General features: G+C 47.5%; 1 protein-coding gene across 1 annotated transcript in view; it reads left to right on the top strand.

Moving 5' to 3' along the window:
• Positions 1–16,801, top strand: part of LOC144100169 (uncharacterized) — a 25,200-nt gene extending 8,399 nt beyond the window's left edge. The window contains exons 2-6 of the mRNA XM_077633192.1: positions 5,156–5,399; positions 9,714–9,906; positions 10,565–10,687; positions 11,452–11,589; positions 13,536–16,801. Of these exons, the coding sequence (XP_077489318.1) occupies positions 5,196–5,399; positions 9,714–9,906; positions 10,565–10,687; positions 11,452–11,589; positions 13,536–13,756 (879 nt within the window). The 5' untranslated portion in view covers positions 5,156–5,195 and the 3' untranslated portion in view covers positions 13,757–16,801. The remainder of the gene's footprint in view (positions 1–5,155; positions 5,400–9,713; positions 9,907–10,564; positions 10,688–11,451; positions 11,590–13,535) is intronic.
• Positions 16,802–23,114: the final 6,313 nt, after the last annotated feature.

Consider the following 23,114-nt stretch of genomic DNA (forward strand, 5'->3'; position numbering starts at 1 on the left):
GGTACAGGGGGGGGGGGGGGGGGGGGGGGGGCGTTGGCTCTGTTTGAATCTTAGTAATGCGGTAATTAGCGGAGTGCACTAGACACATACTCATTAGTGAGATACTAATTACATTTTTACCCGCTCTATACTTCCTGCAAATTGTCTCCGCGCAGTTGTTGTCTCTAAATCCCAAGGCATTTGTCGCGTCTAAATCTGATAGGCTGAGCGATGTGCTTCCATCGTTTCCATGTCTCGCATGCAGCAACTCCAACCCGTTCACGTCGTCAAATTTGATACGCGAAACATTTGTAGGGACCAACCTTGGCACTTTCCTCGTGCCAAGTGCAGCCTCGACAGAACACAGCGTCCTCTACACTCTAAACGGAGATGCGTAAAAAGGGAGTAAGCTGTCCTCTAGGGCACTCCCTCTTATATAAGGGTGTGTACTAGAGGACCGTTTACACCCCTTTTTACTCCCCTACAGGCGTATTCGTGTTTATAGTGGGGTGGGACTGGAAGACGGAGGAAGGGAAGGCAGCCTCGATTGAATAGCTGGATTTCTTAGCGAACGCCTGCGTTCTCGCACACGTATACGTTCCCGTGTACATTCAGAACGGCTCTATTTTCAACGCTAATGGCCACCCTCAAAGTCTCCTTCACAAGTACACCTCTCCAACAGGAAGCATTTTGAACGCTTTCGGGGAACGCGAAAGAGAGCGGCAGTTTTTTGTTGTCAAAAGCCGAGGGAGAAGCGTCTGTCTCTTTAGCACTCTAAACACGAAAACACGAATACGCTTATGTGGGAGTAAAAAGTAAGTATAAGCTGTCCTCTAGTGCAATACCTTTTCTAACCTTTTGTCTAAAAGCGAATGGGTTAGAGGAGAGCTTTGTTCATTTTGACTCCTTTCTGTTTAGAGTGCCGTAGCTTGTGAACTATAGATCGCGATCTGGCTACAACGCCGGCAGTAAAATAGGACATCCTCCCTGGGTGACGGCTGCCCAGTGCACCGCGAAGGTCGTGGCCGTCGGAGGGAGGGTGGGAGAGGGAGCACTATATAGCAAGCACGGCACCGTCGGCCAATCGATAAGACACGCGTGCGCCCATGCGCCGGGCTTTGTGGTGACCGCGGCGGCGTGGACGGGCGTGATTGCACAAATGCGGCCGTTCTTCGCCGCCCCCCCCCCCCTCCCCCTTCCGAAGACACTCCTTTCTTTTTTTGCTTTCTGTGCGCAGCTGACCCGTGCTATTCCTGTAATCAGTGTGACCGACCTCTGCCTGCCACTTCGCTTCGACGAAGACACGGCTCGGGCTGGGGTCATTTTATAGTTCTCAGTTGGAGGGGCTCACGAAGGTATAAGGCGTGCTGGCAGTTGGTTCGACATGACTGCATAGTGAGCAGCGCAACAAAACTGGCGCTGAGGTCTCTTTTCTTTTCCGTGTCAGATTATTGCTGTTTCACTCTTCTGTCAATAGGTATGATATCCCGTTTTACATCGCCCACAAGCAATTCCTGTTAGTTACTTAAATATGCTTATGGTACCTCTTTAATTGGCTCGCCTTACATGCTTAGCGTCATGTCTACTTGTGAATGTCAGTGTATTCGGTAAGCTTGGCATGTGTACATATGTAAATGAATTTTTTTTCTAATCAGACAAGGGACAGGATACGTGCCGATGACTTCCGACTATAATCTGAAGGTTATCCCGTTCTTATCATCTTGCGCTGCCCACACCACGGTCAAGGGGACAAGTCTAAGAGGTATTGAAACGCTGTTTTTTCCTGCCATAGACCATAAAATATTGGAGAGGACACTTAAGCTTCGCCTTAAGGCTATGACCCGATAGCGTAGTGGGTTAGGCTTTCCATTCGGAACAGTCTGACACCTTTGAACGCATTTTTCTTTTTAAAATTGCTTAAAAAATTAATACATCAATTACGCACTCCAAATTTTCTTAATTAGCATCTCCGAGCATTGGCTTTTCATTCTGAGCATTTTGACATCTTTGAACCCCTTTTTTCATTTTTATTTCTTTATTTATTCAATTAATTGCGAATATTTAATTAAACCGCCATCGCCTACACACACCAATCAATTATCAATAACGAGAACCACAAATTACCATGATACGACTTTTTTTTTGCGCAGCCCCCGATTATTTCCGACGCGGGCTGCTGAGACTACGCGGACGGTTTTTCGACCGAGCGAGCTGTATGCTTTATCGCGTAAAAAATAATCTCCGACACTTTCACAGCTACGGCAGCAATGGCTGTGCCGCATTACCCGCGTGAGTGCCTTTTGTATCAAGTCCACGTGCACCAGTCAAGTTGTCGAGGGCATTCTCAAATAAGCAAATAAATACGTGAGCATAGCCGTTAATGCGTGAACACTGTTAGTGATTGTTAGATTGCTTACTGAACATCAACTGATGTTCAGTTGATGTTTAGCGCTTGTCTCATCTCATTCTTTTCCATGTCCACGTCTTGAGCGCTAGTCTTCCGTTTATAATGAATCATAACCAGTTAGCCCACATTTCTGATTTGACCGCATTAATCACTAAAGCAGCTGCGCTGACGCGGACAGAGCGATTGAAGTGTTGCACTGCCATCACACGTCACCCCTCCCAGATAAAGCAATCAGTGCGCACTGCTTGACCTCTGCTCTCTTACGTGGCTGGCAAGTTTCCAAAGAGACAAGTGACTTTTGGCGGCCCTTTTTTGAAGGCGTGTGCGGGACATCCCAGCCGATTAACGCTAGAAGTGGTGCTACGCCCTTTCCTGCAATGTGTCATGCATACACTTACTCGCGCCATGGACACATGTCGGTGTATACAGTGGGGTGCGTCTTGTTCAGTACATGCAGATTAGATATGAGCCTTGGAGGGTTCTTAACCTCATCCATGACGAAGAAAATGCGAGGCCGACCTCCAAGTATTCCAAACGACCCCCCAAAATTTTGGAATTAGGCTCATCCCAGAAAATGGATTAAGGTGGATTAGCGGGGCCTAGTGGGTGGATCAGGGTGGATTAAGTGGGCTTAGTGGTTGTGTAAAGGTGGAAGATTGGTTTGTGGTTTGGTTTATGGGGTTTAACGTCCCAAAGCGATTCAGGCTATGAGAGACGCCGTAGTGAAGGGTTCCGGAAATTTCGACCACCTGGGGTTCTTTAACGTGCACTGACATCGCACAGCACACAAGCCTCTAGAATTTCGCCTCCGTCGAAATTCGACCGCCGCGGCCGGGATCGAACCCGTGTCTTTCGGGCAAGCAGCCGAGCACCGTTAAGGCGGAAGAGTCGGTAGGGTTAGTATAATTCCATACGATAATCCAATGGAAGGTACTCGAGCATTCTTGTTATCAGATTTTCAAATTTGGCGGGGCTGATGACATCACGACCCTCTCGACCATTCATGAAATTTCGTTACGGAGAAACCCTGTCGTTTTTGCAAGACATCAACCTAATTGCTGTCGACTTAACATTTATTCGCCGGCAGGAAGTGGTTTAAGGTGAGGTCTCGGTCGCGCTAGATGGCCGTCAGCCCGTGACTTACGGCGACCTCGTTGGCTCTCTGCACTGCCCGGAGTTGGGTCTCCAGGTCTGAGCTGAACAGCACTGCCTCCCACTGCTTTGAGTTACGGAGCTGCATTACGTCAGGACGCGGGAGGTCGTCCGTATAGTCTCATAAAAGTGTGATCCAGTGTGATCCAATTTTGACCACTTGGGCTCTGCAAGAGCGAGTTGACGGGCTAGCTGGTTTTACCCGACTATCCCAACTATAGCCAGTGAGTTCACTCTTGTAAACTACATTTCCTGAACTTCGGGCTCTATTAGCTGTTACAATTGATAGTCAGCGCCAGTATGTGTCTTTGACTGTTTCCGTCCCTTGTCGTTGTGTCTTCACTTATAAAAATTGTCTATTGATAATCTATAGACTTCTTATAGAGTCTATTGCCTTCCTGTAGATATTTATTTTTCGCTATTCATAGTCTACAGACTGTCTATAGAAAGTCTGCTAAAAGTGTATGGCCCTAAATCCACAGATTGCCCGTAGACGGTCTATAGAATTTGTATTGCCATAACTATCCTCTAGCTTTTATCCATAGACAGGCTATAGCCTTAATAGAGAGAAGTTCATGGACAGTCTATAGACTGTCTAAAGAAATGTTTTTAAGACAATCACGCTGTAATCCGCCGCACTTGGGGTTTTGTAACACGCACAGACATCGCAGATACGGTCGTCCTTTGCATTTCGCCGCCACAGAAACGCGGCCGCTGCGGCCGGGTCTTCTTCCGGCGTCCTTATGCTCATCAAGGCGAACGCCGCAGATTACAGAAGGCCGAATTGAATCCCGCGTCCTCATGTTCTGCAGCTGAATGCCCGCTGCCACGGCGGTGGCGAGCTTCGACCGCACAAACCGACCCCGAACAATTGCACGTTGTAGAACATTGTCGAAGCACTGAAACATTGAAACATTGTTGAACATCGTTGAAATATTGTTGAAACATTGTCGAAACGTTGTTCGGAAAGGACCTCCGCAGTTTCGTCTGTCTAAATTTAGCGACACGCTTCAGTTATCGTGCGGCTGTTGCCGTGATAAATTCCGCATAGTGCTGGAGAATGTGTTCTGGAAATGTGACAGCAGAGAGCACAGCTGAACGCGCAGCTGAACGCACAGCTTCAGGACTTTTTTCTTGTCAAGTCATTTGGTGATTAACACGCGGCCTAGCACGTTGTGATTAATGCCGATCATGGCGTACACTGCGCCTCTCGGTTTCGAGGTACATACTTAGGCTTCGAAGAACGTATATTTTATTGGGAGAGATGGCCTCGCCCATACAAAACTTTGTTTAGACAGTATATAGCCTGTCCATAGACTTCGGTCTATATAGCTTATAGACTCTGTATAGACAAGGCCTAGAGAACAGTCTATAGGCAATACAAATCCTTTAGACAGTCTATATATAATCTATAGATTTATGGCCATACACTTTTAGTAGACTTTTGTCTATAAACAGTCTATAGACTATGAATAGATAAAAAGAAATATTTATAGGAAGGCAATAGAGTCTGTAAAAGTCTATAGACTGTTTATAGACCGTGTTTATAAGTGCGGTAAGCTATCCCACCAGCCGCGTAAGCACGGGTATCCAGTACTGGCACTCTGTCCTTCCCAGGAGGTGACGTCAGCGGGTCGGCGCCATCGGGGCAGCATCCATGGAGCCTCGTGGCAGCATCTCGGCGGGGGGCCCCGGCAACCATCACGTGCCGTCCGGGACCACCACCACAACGCACCACCAGCAGCAGCAGCAGGGCGGAGGCTGCGACGCCACTTCCTTCTACCTGGGTGCCACCCTGCTGCTTAGCCTGGGATCGGCACTGTGCCTGCTGCTCGCATTCCTCAGTGACCACTGGGAGCTGGTGCGGAGGAAACCTCGTTTTCTCTCCCTCTCTCTGCTTTGTTGCTTCCCTTCTCTGCGGGCCATCTGAGTTTCCGTAACGTACAGAACATTCACGGGTGAAAACTCCCAGCTGCCGTCACTGGAAGGAGCCGACCAGATAACGTCACACAAACAGAGGGGCCCCAAGCAGAGGCGGCATCTAGTGGTGTAGGTTGAAAGCGTTCAAGTCTCTTTGCTTTGGGAGAGAGTGAGACGGGCATCAGACCGGGCTTTAAAGTGTCTCAGACTACGGCGACGTGGGCTTTAAAACGTTAATGGTTTATCTCCAAAACAAAAAAAGAACTCTAACAAAATGACTCCTGTTCATATTTATTATTGTGTAAATAGTTTGTGTATATTACCTCTCCCCATATCCTCTCTTCCTGTTCCCTCACCTCTTTCATTTAATTTCTCCATTATGCCTGCTATCCTTTAATTCCGCTACCCCAGCTCAGGTGCTTCAGTATCGATGGCAGATGCCGGGGCCAGCAAAAACCTTTTCCTTCTTTTTTTATTATTATTTTAATAAACTACTACTACTACTACTACTACTACTACTACTACTACTACTACTACTACTACTACTACTACTACTACTACTACTAACAAAATGACAGGAGAAATGGGGCAGGTATTGTCATCACGTCCACCAGATGCCGCGAGAATGTGAATCGCTTTGCGTCGTCTGTGAGGCTATTGCCCAGTGAGTGATCCTGAGTGGCCACTCGCGTAGGAATAATTAGCTCGGTCGACGAATTCAGCCACGTTGGCACTTCATGATGGAAGCTCTGTCTCTATATATGCCGCTGTGTACAGGACGTTGCTCCCATTACAAGAGTGACGAAAGCTTATTAGAGGCTCGAGGATAAAAAATTCTTAAACGAACTCTCTTCGGGAATTACGCAAGCATTGAAGAGAGCGCGTTATCAGTACGCATTGCGAGAGACTCCAACAAATTTGCTTCAGAAACGAGTGCGCTCCACGAAGTTACTATGGCCTTGATGCTGGACAAAGAAGAAATCTTCGTCCCAGCGGACAAACACTGAATTATTTGGGGTGGTTGCTTATTTTTGTCGCTTATTCTATAAGGTTCGTGCAAAATGGTCAGAGGTAAACAGCAAAAAAGCCCGAAGAGGGTCTGACGTGGCGGCCACGTCATCCTGACGACATGGAGGGCGTTTTGTACATTGCAGAATAGTTAGGCAGCATGCGCGGAAGGAATACTTCTCAGAACATTGTAATTAGGTAGAATAGAAACTACTTTTTGTACTTTATCTAAACCTCATATGAAAAAAAAATGACCCCGCCAGTAACAAATATTTGCCACCTATCACGACAAACATGGCTGCAAACTGAATACGCAAATGTTTACACCGTATTAAACGATGCGAAGTAAGACGCAGCATTATAATTATAATTGGTTTTGGGGGGGGGGGGGGGAAGGAAATGGCGCAGTATCTGTCTCATATATCGTTGGACACCTGAACCGCGCCGTAAGGGAATGGTAAAGGAGGGAGTGAAAGAAGAAAGGAAGAGGGTGGTGCCGTAGTGGAGGGCTCCGGGATAATTTCGACCATCTCGGGATCTTTAACGTGCACTGACATAGCACAGCACACGGGCGCCTTAGCGTTTTTCCTGCATCAGAACTTGTTTTTCAACCATTATGAAGAACGCCAGGTGTCCATCCAAACAATTGTGGATGTGCTGTCTGTTGGGTTGAGCAAAAACGAGAGCGTTGAGACGCCAACCGGACAGTTCTATTCCCGCCCAGCGAATCCCGGCACGAGACGCGCGCCAGCCGCCACGAGCCGCCCGCAGCCAAGCCAAGCCACGCAGACGCCTAGCCACTGCATGTGGCTACTGCCTGCAACACTGTTGTCTTAGCATTTGTTTTGAAACCGTGATTGTAAGACACGGCATCACAACTTGTTTTACAACCATTATGAAGAACGCCAGGTGTCCATCCAAACAACTGTAGAGGTGCTGTCGTCTTAGCATTTGTTTTGAAACCATGATTGTAAGACACGGCTTCGCAACTTGTTTTGCAACCATTACGAAGAACGCCAGCTGTCCATCCAAACAATTGTAGAGGTGCTGTCGTCTTAGCATTCGTTTTGGAGCCGTGATTGTATGACACGGCATCACTTGTTTTACAACCATTATGAAGAACGCCAGGTGTCCATCCAAACAATTGTAGAGGTGCTGTCGTCTTAGCATTTGTTTTGAAACCGTGATTGTAAACCACGGCATCACAACTTGTTTTACAACCATTACGAAGAACGCCAGGTGTCCATCCAAACAAGTGTAGAGGTGCTGTCGTCTTAGCATTTGTTTTGAAACCATGATTGAAAGACACGGCATCACAACTTGTTTTACAACCATTATGAAGAACGCCAGGTGTCCATCCAAACAATTGCGGAGTTGCTGTCGTCTTAGCATTTGTTTTGGAGCCTTGATTTTAAGACACGGCATCACAACTTGTTTTACAACTATTACGAAGAACGCCAGGTGTCCATCCAAACAATTGTTGAGGTGCTGTCGTCTTAGCATTTGTTTTGAAACCCCGATTGTAAGACACGGCATCACAACTTGTTTTACAATCATTATGAAGAACGCCAGGTGTCCATCCAAGCAATTGCGGAGGTGCTGTCGTCTTAGCTTTTGTTTTGAAACCGTGATTGTAATTATCTACGGTGACGAACGAGATAAACATTTTTAGCTTTATAGTTTATCTTCTACAGATTAATACCCTGAAAAGATCAGAGGAGATTTTTCATTCTTATAGTGAACGCCTCGCGTTAGCAACATCCATTTGAGGTCACTAACTCACACACACTCATCAGCGGTGAACAGGCGCCACAGAAGCAGGCGCTGGATTCGCAGTTCTTGATATGTTCTTTCACTCAGTGCTTTCCTTTTCTACTTTCACAAAATAAATTCAGAACTTCCCGTGAAAGCGCTGTGAAAGGGACCCCGAGAACAAGTCCATCCAATTTTCGTTACTGGCAAAAATCGATTCTTTGGTTCTTTAATGCCGCGTTGGCGTTTGTTCGCTAGCGGGAGGCGCACTTATTACCCAGAAAATTGGATTTAAAAATGGATCAATCCTCCCACTCAATTTCAACTCGTGACGTCATGGTCCACGGAGAAGGACTCTGCGATTCCTGCTTAGAAATGGATGGCAACTTAGAACAGCCTCAGGGATGGGCGAGAGAGAAAAACGGCCGGTGACAGTAATACTGTAAAATCTCGTTAATTCGAGCCCCGTTACTTGGGAAAAGTGGATAATTTGGACAGCCCGTTCGGTCCCGTGAAAGGCACGCACTATTCTATTCCTTGAAACGCTCGTTAGTTCGAATGAATTTGGCCTTACTTCTGTTAATTCTGACAGGCGGCGGAGGTCACGTCTGCACAGGACCTCAGAGACGGGGTTATAGTGTTGACGAGAGGGATTCAGAAGTCTATGGCACGAGTGGCTCTGGCTTCAAGCCGAAAGGTAAGGAAGTCGTGCTCATCGCTATATGACCATGAGTATAGAACTCACGTGCGGTGGGAGGGGGGGGGGGGGTATTTTGTGCTGCGCTTCGCCATTCTTTGTTCTCGTCGCGTACACGTCCAGCATCGTGCTGCCAGCGTTCTCCTTGTCATCGCGGCGCCTCTAGTCATTTCACATTACGATGGTGGGCGTGTACACAGGGTCTGCTTTCTTTTTGGCGGGGTTTGTGCGTATGTGAGAAGTTCAAACCCTGAGTATCCTAGAGAACATATGCGTTCTTTCTTCATCCGACAGTATGCGCACACTGAATCATTTGGCAAAACAGCAAAAAAATAGTTGTTGACAGTCTGTTTTCTCGCAATCAACAATTACAGAATTTTTCACGAAATAAGAGCATGTAGACGTCGGGCAATTTGTTATGAGTTCTTGGTTTCCCTGATAATTCGACAGTCGGTAAATCCGAACATTTTCTCCGGTGCCGTGAAATCCGAATCAACAGGGTTTTACTGACATGTATTTCATTCGCTGGCCTTTCCTGCGCTCCATTTTCAGTCAACGTATATGTAATGTGTTTTCCGTTAGAGTAACCGGACAATCTATAGACACAATCCAACTTCAATTTGACTTCATCATCATCATTCCTTCAACGCGCGAGGCCGAGATGGTGTGTCAGCGGCCACAAATGTTGTTTCAAACATGTTTTATTAAATAAAATTCGATCCAATTCAAATGCTAACAGCGGTCTCTAAACTGACAGCTTCCTGACCGACCCGCGTTCTTCTTCGTGGCGCTGAGCAGGTGCTGTACGACGCCGACCACGTGGCCTCTCTCGCCCAGCAGCGGGGCTTGGCGATGACGCGGTCGCGCAATGTGCTCCGCCTGGCGGACGGCGGAGGCAGCAGTGGGCAGCAGGAGAGGGGCTCTTCCTCCTCTGCGCTCTTCCTGGTCAACCTCAACGGAGGGGTGCACCGGATATGCTCCACATTGGACGGTACGGTGCCCCGAGAACAAGATTATCGGAGAAAGGGGCCACAATTTCCTCAAGCATCAACTGCGGGGTGCAAATGGGACTAACGCAGAAACTAATGCATCGCAGAGGCTGACTCGACAGCCCCCTGTCGGTACCGTGTCGACTCAGCACCACACGATAGCACTGTTATTATCGTGTTGACTCTTCATGGTGGGACAAACAGCGACACTATTAGACACCTTTAGCATACCGTGTTGGCGTTGCCGTCACCGGAGTACCGGGAGGCCGCGCGCCGTCAGTGCGCATGTGCAAATCGCCTTTAGGGCGACAGATGGCGCCAGGTACCCAGCTGCTGCTCGCGAGCCTGTCGCATCGGGACCAATCAGCGCGTGCGGACTGGCGGTGGGCGGGCTCCCGACACATCGGTTATGGTAAAGGTAACACGGTACACGGTATACGTGGTTGCTAAAGATGTCTGCTTGCTGTAGTGCCTAGAATATAGCCGTGCTTCAGCCAACGGGCCAGATGTGGAAGCATCAACGGTGCTTGCTCGCGTTTTCATTTTTCTCAGACAAATAAGTCACTGTTTCAAAGAAGCGAGCTGCGGCAACAGCGCATATAATTTACAATTCTTTCCACAGGCAGAGTCTGATGTGTCTTTCCTCCTCCGCTGGCGCAGGGGAGGACATCGCTTTTCTGGGCAGCGAGGCCAAGGACGCGCTGACCGGCTGCATCTCGTACTACTCGAGCTCGGACGAGGAGCGCGTCTCGACCCTCGTCGTCCGCTCGCCCTGGCTTGACAGTGATTGCGCCTCGCTATTCATCCACGCATGCGCCCCCGCTAACCGCAGACAGCAGTGCTGTAGCTTGATCGAAACTGCCGTCGGGGTAACTGAACCCCGGGTTTCACCGAAGACGAGGAATGGAAGCTAGAAAAAGTGTCTTAATCAGAGTTTCCCATTGTGGTCATGTGTCTTTCGTTCGGAGGCAATAACGGCAACAACCAAAGTCCTTGAACTATGAACCCAGAAAGCCCAGACTTGCTGGATCTGAAGAATTATTGCCGGAATTTTTCTCGCGCTCTGCACAACTGTATTCCGCGAGGGAAAGGTATATGAAGTAATGTCAGTCGTCGGTACATATACCAGTTATTTCAGGGAAGCGGATCACGAATTTTTAAAAAGGGTCTCTGAGATAAAGAGAAGCTTTTTGTCGTCATAGTAATACAAGAGATGGCGGACGTCAAAAACGGGTGATCACTTTAAGTACTAAACTGATTAACTAAAAATAAATTTGTTGAGCCACAGCGGCGAGGGTATTCGCGTTTCCAGAATTCTATAAACTGATAAGGCTATTACTAGCGGCCGCCTACAAATCATTAATTGCAATCAGGTGCCTATCGCCCAACAACGTTTAATAATCGACAGCTTTCGTGCTGTACACAAAGGAAGTAGTAATTATAAGATAGAATGAGTTTAAAAACATCGTATGGTAGACGAGCTTCGTCATTAATTATTCAGTGTATGACTATGGTCTCATGGTTAATAGTCATCTCTCCGCGAGCAGAAATGAAGAACCTGGCCATGTCGTGCTCCCTGGTGAGCCTGATCCTGGTCGGGGCCAGCGCCCTGGTCGGGGGCTTCGGCATCTGCAAGCGCCAGCTCTCCGCCGTCATGGTCACGGGAGTCATGTTCATACTCGCCGGTGAGCACTCACTGCAGTGCGACGCCTCGCGCAACTTTACTCGTACGTGAGCTGTGAGTGGCGGGACTGCCCGGATGCCTTGCGCAGAGGCGCAATTCCAGAAAGTTAGGTGGGTTAATGAGATTCAGAAATTTACGGGGATGAAGTGGCTGCATCTGGCAGCAGTGGTTGCAGAGACAAGGAAGAGGCCTTTGTCCTGCAGTGGGCGTAGTCAGGCTGATGATGATGATGACGATTTCACGGTTTATGATAAGTACAGGCGCGCGTAAAAGCGAAGGGCGCACGCGAGCAGTGTGTGTGTGTGTGTATGTGTATGTGTGTGTGCGTGTGTGTGTGTGTATGTGCGTGTGTATGTGTGTTCGTGCGTGCGTGTGTTAGAGTGTGCGCGTGTGTGTGTGTGTGCGTGCGTGCGTGCGTGCGTGCGTGCGTGTGTGTGTGTGTGTGTGTGTGTGTGTGTGTGTGTGTGTGTGTGTGTGTGTGTGTGTGTGTGTGTGTGTGTGTGTGTGTGTGTGTGTGTGTGTGTGTGTGTGTGTGTGTGTGTGTGTGTGTTTGCATGCGAGGGGGTTGTTTGTACTCTGAATATGTTAGAGTATATGCATATGCTTTGCATGCATAGTGCATAGCATATGCTTTGTTACTACAACCTATCACAAACGAAGTGCTGGCAGGGTCCCGGATGAATTTCTGCGCTGTAATAATCCAGTCTAAAAGTTCATCCACGAGTTTATAAATTATATACAAAGTGGCGCAGCCGTGTATAAACGTTGAGGTTCTTCATGTTGATTTTGCAGACTTTTCATTGCGGCTTTTTCTGTATTGTATTCGAGATTAACAGGTCCAGTATAGAAATGCTGCTAATTTGAAGCGCAGTTGGTTAGTCCTTATCGCTAGGTTTTCGTCCAGGACATCCATCATCATCATCGCCACCACCCCCATCGTCACCATCATCATCAGCCTGACTACGCCCACTGCAGGGCAAAGGCCTCTCCCATGTCTCTCCAATTAACCCTGTCCTTTGCCAGCTGCGGCCACCGTATACCCGCAAACTTCTTAATCTCATCCGCCCACCTAACTATCTGCCGCCCCCCACCCACCCAAAGGAGGGATAAAGTAGAACTCAATTCCGGCCTTTTGTACATTGTATTAAATAATAATAGTTAAAGTAAAGAATTGCTGCTAATGGGAAGCGCAGTTGGTTAGTCCTTATCGCTAGGTTTTCGTCCAGGACATCCATCATCATCATCGCCACCACCCCCATCGTCACCATCATCATCAGCCTGACTACGCCCACTGCAGGGCAAAGGCCTCTCCCATGTCTCTCCAATTAACCCTGTCCTTTGCCAGCTGCGGCCACCGTATACCCGCAAACTTCTTAATCTCATCCGCCCACCTAACTATCTGCCGCCCCCCACCCACCCAAAGGAGGGATAAAGTAGAACTCAATTCCGGCCTTTTGTACATTGTATTAAATAATAATAGTTAAAGTAAAGAATTGCTGCTAATGGGAAGCGCAGTTGGTTAGTCTTTCTCGCGAGGTTTTCGTCCAGGACATCCATCATCATCATCGTCACCACCACCATCGTCATCATCATCATCATCAGCCTGGCTACGCCCACTGCAGGGCAAAGGCCTGTCCCATGTCTCTCCAATTAACTCTGTCCTTTGCCAGCTGCGGCCACCGTATAACCGCAAACTTCTTAATCTCATCCACCCACCTAACTTTCTGCCGCCCCCAACCCCCCCAAAGGAGGGCTAACTGAGACACTCAATTCCGGCCTTTTGTGCATTGTATTAAACAATAACAGTTAATGTAGAGAATTGTTGCTAATTTGAAGCGCAGTCGGTTACAGTCTTTGTCGCTAAGTTTTTCGTCCAGGACACCCAGAGGAGGGCGAAGGAACAAGACACTCACGCGCTGTTCCGCGCATGGTTTTCCTTGGGCGCAGCCGTGTTCGCCGTGTTCACCAGCTGCTTCATGCACTTCAAGCGGACCGTGCCTCAGGGCGTGCTCACGGGCACCGACTTCGACCGGTCCCTCCCTTCCGAGTTCCTGCGCTGTCGACGCTTCGCCCGCGACTGGGCTGCCTCGCTCTCCTGGCTCGGGATCGCGCTGTGCCTCTTCACCAGCATCTTCTGGCTCATCCTGGCCCGCATCATGCGCTTCTGAGGACCCTCTCCTGCGACGTCCTTGAAGGGTATCAGCAGAGACTGTGCTGTCTGTGCCCGCTTGCGCAGCCGCTTAGAAGAAGACTGTGTCATCGTTCAGCTGGGCACCCGCTTGCTCGGGACGTCGTACGACACGGCATCTTCTGCTTCGCTCTGAAGAAAGCTCAAGGAGGCTAGTCTGTACAGTGGTGGGCTTGGTGAAAGTGGCGAAGTGCTAGGACCAGGAATAATAGAGAACGCGACACAAGCGTTGGTTACGTACAGGCCTTGGGGAAAATATACAGCACACCGGCTTCGCTTCCAAGCCGTTAAAAGGGGAAGGGAAGGGAGGTTGTGGCACCCCTGGATAATGTGAGCTTCTGAGGGGTGAAGATCGGAGTTCCTCTTACCCTTCGGGGGGTTTGTATTGCTTGCGATGCAAAACAAGCCGCGCTGAATGGTCCAGAATGAATCCCGAGGGTTTTATGTATACACAAAGACTGTGCGTCACCAGTAGACAAAGAACGGAAATCTTGTATCGTGTTTTTACGCGACAGCGTATACAGCTCGTTCGGTCGAAAGCCGCCGGCGTAGTAGGGGTCGGCACCGCGGGTCAGAAATAATCGCGGGAAGTTTTAAAAAATCCTATCATGGTAATATGTGTTTCTAGTGATTGATGATTGATTGTTGTGTGATAGGCGACGGCGAGTTAATAAGATCATTGTAATTAGTTGATTAATTAAAGAAGTGAAAAATGACAAAAATTGAAAAAAGAGGAATTCAAAGGTGTCAAAATGTTCAGAATGAAAACTCAATGATTGATGCTGGTAATTAAGAAAAGTTAGAGTGTAATTGATCAATAAATAATTGAACCAATTGAAAAAATCAAAAATAAGTTCCAAGGTGTCAAACTGCTCAGAATGGAAAGCCTATCCCATTACGCTACCACGTCATACCCTTAAGGCGGAGCTTAAGTGACCTCTCCAATTTTTCTTCTTCATCTTCGCACGCGTGCCGCTATACTCAGCTGACTTCGCGCTGAATGAGGACTAACACTAACGGTTCGGACTAGTCGCCACGTCATCTACAAGAAAAATAGGGCTAGGTGGGTGACAGTGTTAGAAGGGAGAAGAACTTTACCTACGTAATCTTCTATTGTCCTTGTTTGTCTGTCGGGATTCAAAGGAAGAAGGCACTTTACCAAGCCAGCGTCAAAACAAGGACTCTACTGCACCAGCTATAGCCTCCATACGAAGATTTACTCACCTACCTCTTACATAGCGGGCGCTCTCAAGCTGTTTGAAACTGGCTTAGCTAAACTGTGACTGAGATATGTGACTTGGACTCATTCTTGCGCTAAGGTAACGTGTTTGCTCACACCTTGGAGGTTCGATGCTGTGACAGAGAACAGCTATGAGACAGGAAGACGGAAGTGTCGACGACGCTGATCTGTGTTCTCGTCTTTTCTTGATGCTGTGTTTGACCAAGCGCGAAAACCTTGCGACACATGAATGGCTCGATGACGCCTGGGCAACCACCAACATGTGGCGTAGCTGATGGTGGAGAGCGAATTTCCGTCCTCCGGCAGAATCTCTGCCATCTGTCTGTGTCGGCGTTCGACTGAGAGTGTTCGGATTCCTGATCCCTTCGGACACCACGACAGCTTGCTTACTGACCTCGGCTTAATCGGTCGTCCGGTGTTGCCGAGACGTCGGAGTTTTAGCATAGTGAACACTACTGGCGCTAGCCTACACCGCTACCACCAGCCTGCGACAGCGCATGCGCAGATCTGCCCAAAGTGCCTAAGAAGGCCTGCCCAAGCAGCACAGGTAATCAGCCCAACACTGGAAATGGATGATTTCACTCTGGATCCTGTAGGCCCGGCATTTGCCAATATATTTCCAATATTGGGCCAATAATGGGCGCTGCTTGGTTAGGTGCAGGCGCACGTGGGCTCTCAGGGCCATCTGCGCATGTGCGGTGGTGGATTGCGATATACAGCGGCTCTATGCTAAAACACGTGGTACATGAACAGCCATGGAAAGCTCGATATACCCTGTCGTTTCATTGATGCGTTCCTGGTTTTATTGCAGGGGCCAACTTTGAAGCACTGCTCTCAGCGTGCTTTATTGTAGTAGCTGGGCATTTGCTGTCAATTCTCGGACCGACACAGCTAGGTCTTGCTCAAAAGCGTCGGCCGCAATCGACGAGAAAAAATTTTTCGCTTACGACTGGTGAATATAAGGTGATACCATGTTCCTTTAACACGGTGTATATGTCGATGTAGCTGCCCAGCATAGATCTTCCGCAATGGGCGACTACAATCCCGCTGTAGGCACGGATGAGTCTAAAACTTGGTATCAAAAGAAGGGAGAGGTTGTGAAGTTTATGGCTGTCTTCTCCGTTGCACCTTTTCTTAGTTGTGCTTTGAGCTGCAAATTCAGTGCCGATGTATTCGAGCACACCAAGAAACACGCCCTTTTCTTTCTGTCGGCGGAGGGTGGTCGAAGCTCTGCAAAATGCCTCCTGATCGCGGCAACTGTGACGCGAGTGATGTTCTGTAAACAAGCTTTGAATCGCGAATGATCTTATCACTGCTGTCAAGCTGATTCAAACGGGATATGTAGTTCTAACAGCAGTTGCAGTTTTACGCCTCTAACTCGTGGGTACTAAGTCGCAACTCTGCAGCTGTGCTCTGTGAGATCGAAGCAGAACCAGCAGTGACTCTGCTAACTGCTTAACACACAACAATGTTCTTTACACTAGCTTTCAATAACGCAAACTTCAAGTACAAAAAAAGTTTTTGTGCTGAATAATAGGCAGTTGAATGATATGAATGCTGCTAGTTCATTGGCCCTTTGTCGGTCAAAGTATGCAAATGAATTCGCCACTTAACGAGGTTGGCGCCGCATGAAAGCACATTCCTTGGGTACTAATGGCGGTGACGAGTTCCGGGACACATTTCCAGTTGTCTGTACGCTATCAGTGCGGAGAAAGAAACAAGCTGTATTAGTGGCATTCAGGAAAGGCAGATGTCTTCTTTTGAGCACTTTCGCAACACACTGAGAAGCATAATAGAAGAAACATATATATATATATATATATATATATATATATATATATATATATATATATATATATATATATATATATATATATATATATATATATATATATATATATATATATATATATATATATAAAATCACCAAAAATTGAAGAAAACATAACAGGATTTAATTCACTCGAAAAAGGCTGGTCCTCCAGCCGAAACGTCGTGAATTAAATCCTGTTATGTTTTCTTCAATTTTTGGTGATTTTATATCATATTGACCAAATCAGCTGCCAGAAATCACTTTTGATATATATATATATATATATATATATATATATATATATATATATATATATATATATATATATATATATATATATATATATATATATATATATATATATATATATATATATGTTAACAAAAGAAAAAATGTGGTCAGTCGTAATGTTTTTCTTTTTTGACCAGTGGAGAAGTAAAAACAGCAAATTTTTATACGTACCTATGCGGAGGGATTTTACACCTAATTTCACTCAATTGGAGGTTACGCATCATCTTTCATATTTGCTGCAAGGTGATATCGGAAGAGAGAGAAGGAAAAGGAACATTCGTAAAAGTTACATCTCACATCAATCTCAAGCTTAATAAAATTGGGAGACGAATACCGCTGAGAGCTGAGGATGAACGTCCCACTGACGTGCCAGAAATCTCAAGAAGTTCGGTCGGCTTTCGACGTTGACTCTGGCGTTGTCTCGTTGCTGGTCACGTGCCCACAGTAGAGAGACACGAGTTCTTGTCGGGAGTCGAGTCAACAGAAAGCAAAAATTAGAAATACCGTAATTGAATCCGCTAACCAGGCTGTAATGATGGGACATATCAAGGACTACCAAGTGTAGAAACTACCGGCTGATGTTTGGTTTTGAATGCGCGACTTCACTACCTTATAACGCGGCGAATGTATGCGGTAGTTACAACTCCTTAATTTCCCCACTTTCGTCGGTGTGACCGGCCACTCGCCGTAGGAAGCACTACCCTCTCCCTTGGCTTGGCAGAGCCGGCATTTAGCCCCAAATTTAGTATGTCCAGCGCATGTTTATCGCAGCAATTTTTTCTCATTCGCGTGCACTTTTTCTAGTAAAAGGCGCTGGAATTTTAATACAAAATGGTGATGTAAGCTTAATGAAGAGTAAAGCACAACCGCGGATCCCCTCCATTGCGTTCTTCGTCTTCAGTGATTTAAGCCTGAAATTTTTATTGGCGGTGCGAGCCACCCTCCAGCCAATATTTCGCGGAGCGTCCTACCAAAATAGCCATGAGGGAATGAAAGGACGGATGAATACTTAGTAGAATATAATTGAGGTAGGGAGAGCTCCGGAATAATTTCGACCACCTGGGGATCTTTAACGTGCACTGACGTCGCACAGCACACGGGCGCCTTAGCGTTTTGCCTCCATAAAAACGCAGCCGCCGCGGTCGGGTTCGAACCCGAGAATTCGGGCTACTGATCCGGAGTTCCCGGGTTCGAACCCGACCGCGACGGCTGCGTTTTTGTGGAGGCAAAACGCCAAGGCGCGCGTGTGCTGTGCGACGTCAGTGCACGTTAAAGATGCCCAGGTGGTCGAAATTATTCCGGAGCCCTCGACTACGGCACCCCTTTCTTCCTTTCTTCTTTCACTCCCTCCTTTACCCCTTTCCTTACGGCGCGGTTCAGGTGTTCGTCGATATATGTGACAGATGCTGCGCCATTTCCTTTCTCCAAAAGCCAATTTAAAGAAAGGTAGGCTTTGCTCCGCCATAGTCAGGCTTCGGGAAGCAGATAAATTAAAAAAAACGGGGATATGAATCGTTAATTCTTGAATTGCACCCTGAGATCAAATGAGCCACGAGCCCGTCAGTTTGCTGCACAGTTGTTCCCTTAGCCTTAAGGCCTATATGTACATTAGTACCAACTATTCACTGTCAGTGGGAAATGCCACAACGAACACTGCACTCGTTTAACTTGTGACAGTGCACCAGACAGAGACACGAGAACCTTCTCGCAACTATATACACACTCAGTGCATATCACGTACATAAACAACGGTTTCCGCGAACCAGTCGTATGCCGATCGCACATAACATCACACAGTGTATACACCAACGCACTGTGACAGGTTACATGAGGAGAGAGCATGAATGTAAAATTAATATGTGGAACAACGCTTTTAACCGGCGGGTGAAGAATACCGTGCGGAGTTAGGGGCAGCTCCCCACCATTTATTTTCCGGAGATATGCGGGTTTACCAGGTGAGGACCACTGGGCCACCAATGCCCGCATGCTCTCTGAGAGGACGTGATGCTGTTGGCGGAGTGTGTCATGTGTGTCAATAACACAAACAAACACAATCAAACAAACAAACAGAAATAGTAAGCACACACGATAGGTCCGCTGGGCGCAAGTGCTGCAGAAATGCACTCCCACCGAAGCCCCGGATGTGTTCTATTCAGGCTATTTTGTGTCTTCTCTTTGTCTGCTACTTCTTCCAATCTCATCCGGATAGCAATGCCTACGCGGCCATGCATGCAGTATACGCTTACAAAAACGTGAGCGCCGTTTAAAAGTTATCCGCCTTGAGCTTATACCTGGCTTGTCGTCCAAAGTAAGCGCTGCAGTGCGGGTTAACAGGAGTTTCGGCCAAGTTCGGACGTACAAGTGGGTGAAATGCAAGCTCTGGAATTTATTCTTTTTTTTCATTAAAATTATACTTCGCTGCGTACAAAAGACGGAGATGATGGCTTCCTGCGCCCAGTGGGTTTCGACAACGAGTGCCTGTAGGATGTTTTTGCTAACATTTCACGCTTTTGATGTGATTTCACGCCTCGTGCGACACCTATCTCGCGCCACGCGGTATACTTTTAACGCGAATACGCCTATACTGGTGCGAAAAAAGGAGTATGCTGTCCTCTCTCCTGAGGGAGTCAGCGCGCTCCCTTTTATAAAAGGCAAAGCGCTAACTCCCTTAGTGGAGAAGACAGCTTGCCCCTTTTTTTCACTCCTTTAAGTTTAGAGTGTGCACTCTTAACAAGAATACGCCTATACGGGAGTAAAAAAAGAGTACGCTGTCCTCTCTTCTAAAGGAGTCAGCGCGTTTCCTTTTATAAAAGGGAATGCGGTAACTCCCTTAGGGGAGAAGACAGCTTGCCCCTTTTTTTACTCCTTTCAGTTTAGAGTGTGCACTTTTAACACGAATACGCCTATATGGGAGTAAAAAGGAGTACTTACTCTCTTTCCACTCCTTTATGTTTAGAGTGTAGGGCACAGTTTTTGCCCTCGCGCTCTTGAGCGGGCCATCTTCCAGCATCGCCTCGTCCGGGGAGTCAGCGCTCGAAAGCATTTGTAGAGAACGCTAGAGGAGATGTGTATGAAAGCTCAGATAGCAGTGCTCAACGCGTGACTCGAAGGCCATGCACACAGCGATCACGTGGCTGGTGCAGCGCGGGTGCAACTTTTCATTCGTGCTGTCTTGTGATACACGCTCGCTTGCTCATCATGCAATAGTGCAATAGTGCCTGCTCGCATTGACATATGTAAGGATAAAATAAATACAACGCACAGTGCGACGCTCTCTCTCTACTTGTTGCGCTTTTGAAGGAATAAAAATCTGGCAGCTGTTTTGTTTAATCCTGAGTCATTCAGTCAATACACGAGACAAGAAAAGGTTCGGAGCTCAACGCTGTGTTGTCGCCACGTCAAGTATTAAAAAGGTTGAGCCACTCGTCGAGGGCAAGTATTTACTTAATGAGGAAATGGTTGCGACTAACGTCCTCCTGTGCGCAACCACTCGAGAGGAAAGGCACGCGGCTACATTCCCGGAGGTCTCCACAGCTGAACAAAAAGGAGTCCTCGATCGGCTCACACCCTCGGTGGCTCAGTGGATAGGGCGCTCGGCTACTGATCCGGAGTTCCCCGGTTCGAACCCGACCGCAGCGGCCGCGTTTTTATGGAGGCAAAACGCTAATGCGCACGTGTGTTGTGCGATGTCAGTGCACGTTAAAGATCCCCAGGTGGTCAAAATTATTCCGGAGCCCTCCACTACGGCACCCTTTTCTTCTTCCACTCCCTGCTTTAATCCCGTCCCTTACGGCCCTGTTCAGGTGTCCAACGATATATGAAACAGGTACTGCGCCATTTCCTTTCCCCAGAAACCAATTATTATTATTATTATTATTATTATTATTATTATTATTATTATTATTATTATTATTATTATTATCATCGGGTCACAGCCTGTCTTACTAAAGCTTACTTGTATTCAAAAGAAAACGTTAGGCAGAGGTCTGTCTGGTTGGGAAATGGAGTTTAAGTCAGAATAGACCACAAAACAAACACTGCAAAAAAGAAAACGATGTTTCAGAAACCACTCGGTTCCTTCATCAGGTATGAGTGGGGGCGAGTTGCAGCTTGCCTTTTTTAAGCCCTCCCTTATTCAGCCGTCTGGTCACTGGCCGTAGACCGTGTATGTAAGAGAGGAGAAGGGTTTCTAGGGAGCGGTGAAAATGTTAACCGACACTGACACCGGCCCGCACCTGTACCTATGACCCTCTTATGCCGAAGAGCATATTTGCGCAATAAAAAAAGAGAGAAAGCGCTACTCTGTTCTCTTTGTTCCTTTCGGTTTCACCTTACCTGCCGTGCCTCAAACAACATCTACATCATACGAACGCTGCAAATGTGGCTCCCCCGGCCGTCGTGGCATCAAGGTAGAACGTAAACTAATAATAATAATTGGTTTTGGGGGAAAGAAAATGACGCAGTATCTGTCTCATATATCGTTGGACACTTGAACCGCGCCGTAAGGGAAGAGATAAAGGAAGGGGTGAAAGAAGGGATCAAGAAAGAGCCAGCGCGGCGGGTGAACATAAACTGGTGGGCACGTTGGTCAGACCTGTTTCCGATTTTTTCAGCGTCGCCTGAGCCTTTATAGGCTTTGGCTTCAAGCTGTCTGTTGTTAGTCAGCGCTGTGTCTTGTCCGTTCTCTTCCTTTGGCTCGTGCCGTTACGCTGTTGCACTACAGAACTCGAGGTAGAGTACCTGCCTTCTCTTCGGGAGTAAGTGGGCCGGCTACCCTCCGGTTACTTCACATTAGTACAAGGTTATCTCCCGCCTGGTACTCGGCTTTCGAGGATGGATGGCTTGGAAAAGGAGCCCGTGCCTTCAAATTACGTCACTCTGAGTTTAAACAGGCATTTCTAAAGAAAGACAACGTCGTTGCGCTTCGGTCAGTCGTTCAGCTCCAATCTGTCCCACTTGTACGCATGACAAATGTGTCCACGTCATGGGGCTCTTTTCATTTGCGTGCTCTTTACTAGAAAAAATGCGGCTCCAGGCCCAACTCTTTCCCGAAGACATATGCAAGTATTTTTAGGCATATTTTTCTCCTTCTTTTCAGTTGTAAAAGCCTTGCTACTACAGATACGACTTGCAACTGTTTAGGGAGGAATTCCCTTCCTTTGTCTCTCTGTCTTCGTGCCCTGCATCACTCTGCATTTGCCTCAGCCGCGCTGAAGAGCACCCGGGGCTCGACGAAGGTTTTGTGCAACCTTAAGATTCCGTTCTCAGCGAGACAGGAGCTTTTCAAGATGGAAGGCTATGTACTAACCGGGCCAAAACTGCACGGGTTGCAACGGTAGCTCTCTTCTTTCACGTTGCAGCGTGCTGGCCTCTTTTACTCGTACTCTCCCTTTTCTCACTCTTCAATATCTGGGATTGAAACGGCGCAACCCCGTGATGCATCGCGCTGCCGGTGAGTGTTTTATCTTTAAAATTCTGAAAACTTCAGCGTATGCAGAAGGCAGTGTCACATGGCAGCCGAATGCACGAGCGACTGCATGAATGATCACTCAGTGAGTGAAATAAAATTTCCCACCACGAATTTATTGCAACCGGCGCTAAACAATGGCCAAACTTTCTTTGTCTTTATATGTGCTGGAAGATTTTGATTCGTTGTTGAAAACGACGCAATGGATGGAACGAAAGACTTGCCTTGTCTTGTCCTTCGCGCTGTATTTAAGAACGGACTTACACCGACAAGCCCAGCTATCTCCTCTTTTGCAGGTTTAGATTCTTTCAGGGGAGCCTCTACGTAATCATGGGCAACCAAGTTCTGGTAAGAAAACCGCAGAAAAAGGGAAGTGTCACTACACTCTCAGCGTATTAGACAGGGGGACTTCCGTCCGGCCTACGGCACTCGGGCCTCCTGGAGACTTTTGTGCCTGACAGGGTCGCTGCCAGCGCTACGGACACGGGGTATTGCTGACGCTTTATGATGAATGCGATCGACGCTGG

Source organism: Amblyomma americanum, chromosome 8 (assembly GCF_052857255.1).
Source record: "Amblyomma americanum isolate KBUSLIRL-KWMA chromosome 8, ASM5285725v1, whole genome shotgun sequence".
Taxonomy (NCBI): domain Eukaryota; kingdom Metazoa; phylum Arthropoda; class Arachnida; order Ixodida; family Ixodidae; genus Amblyomma; species Amblyomma americanum.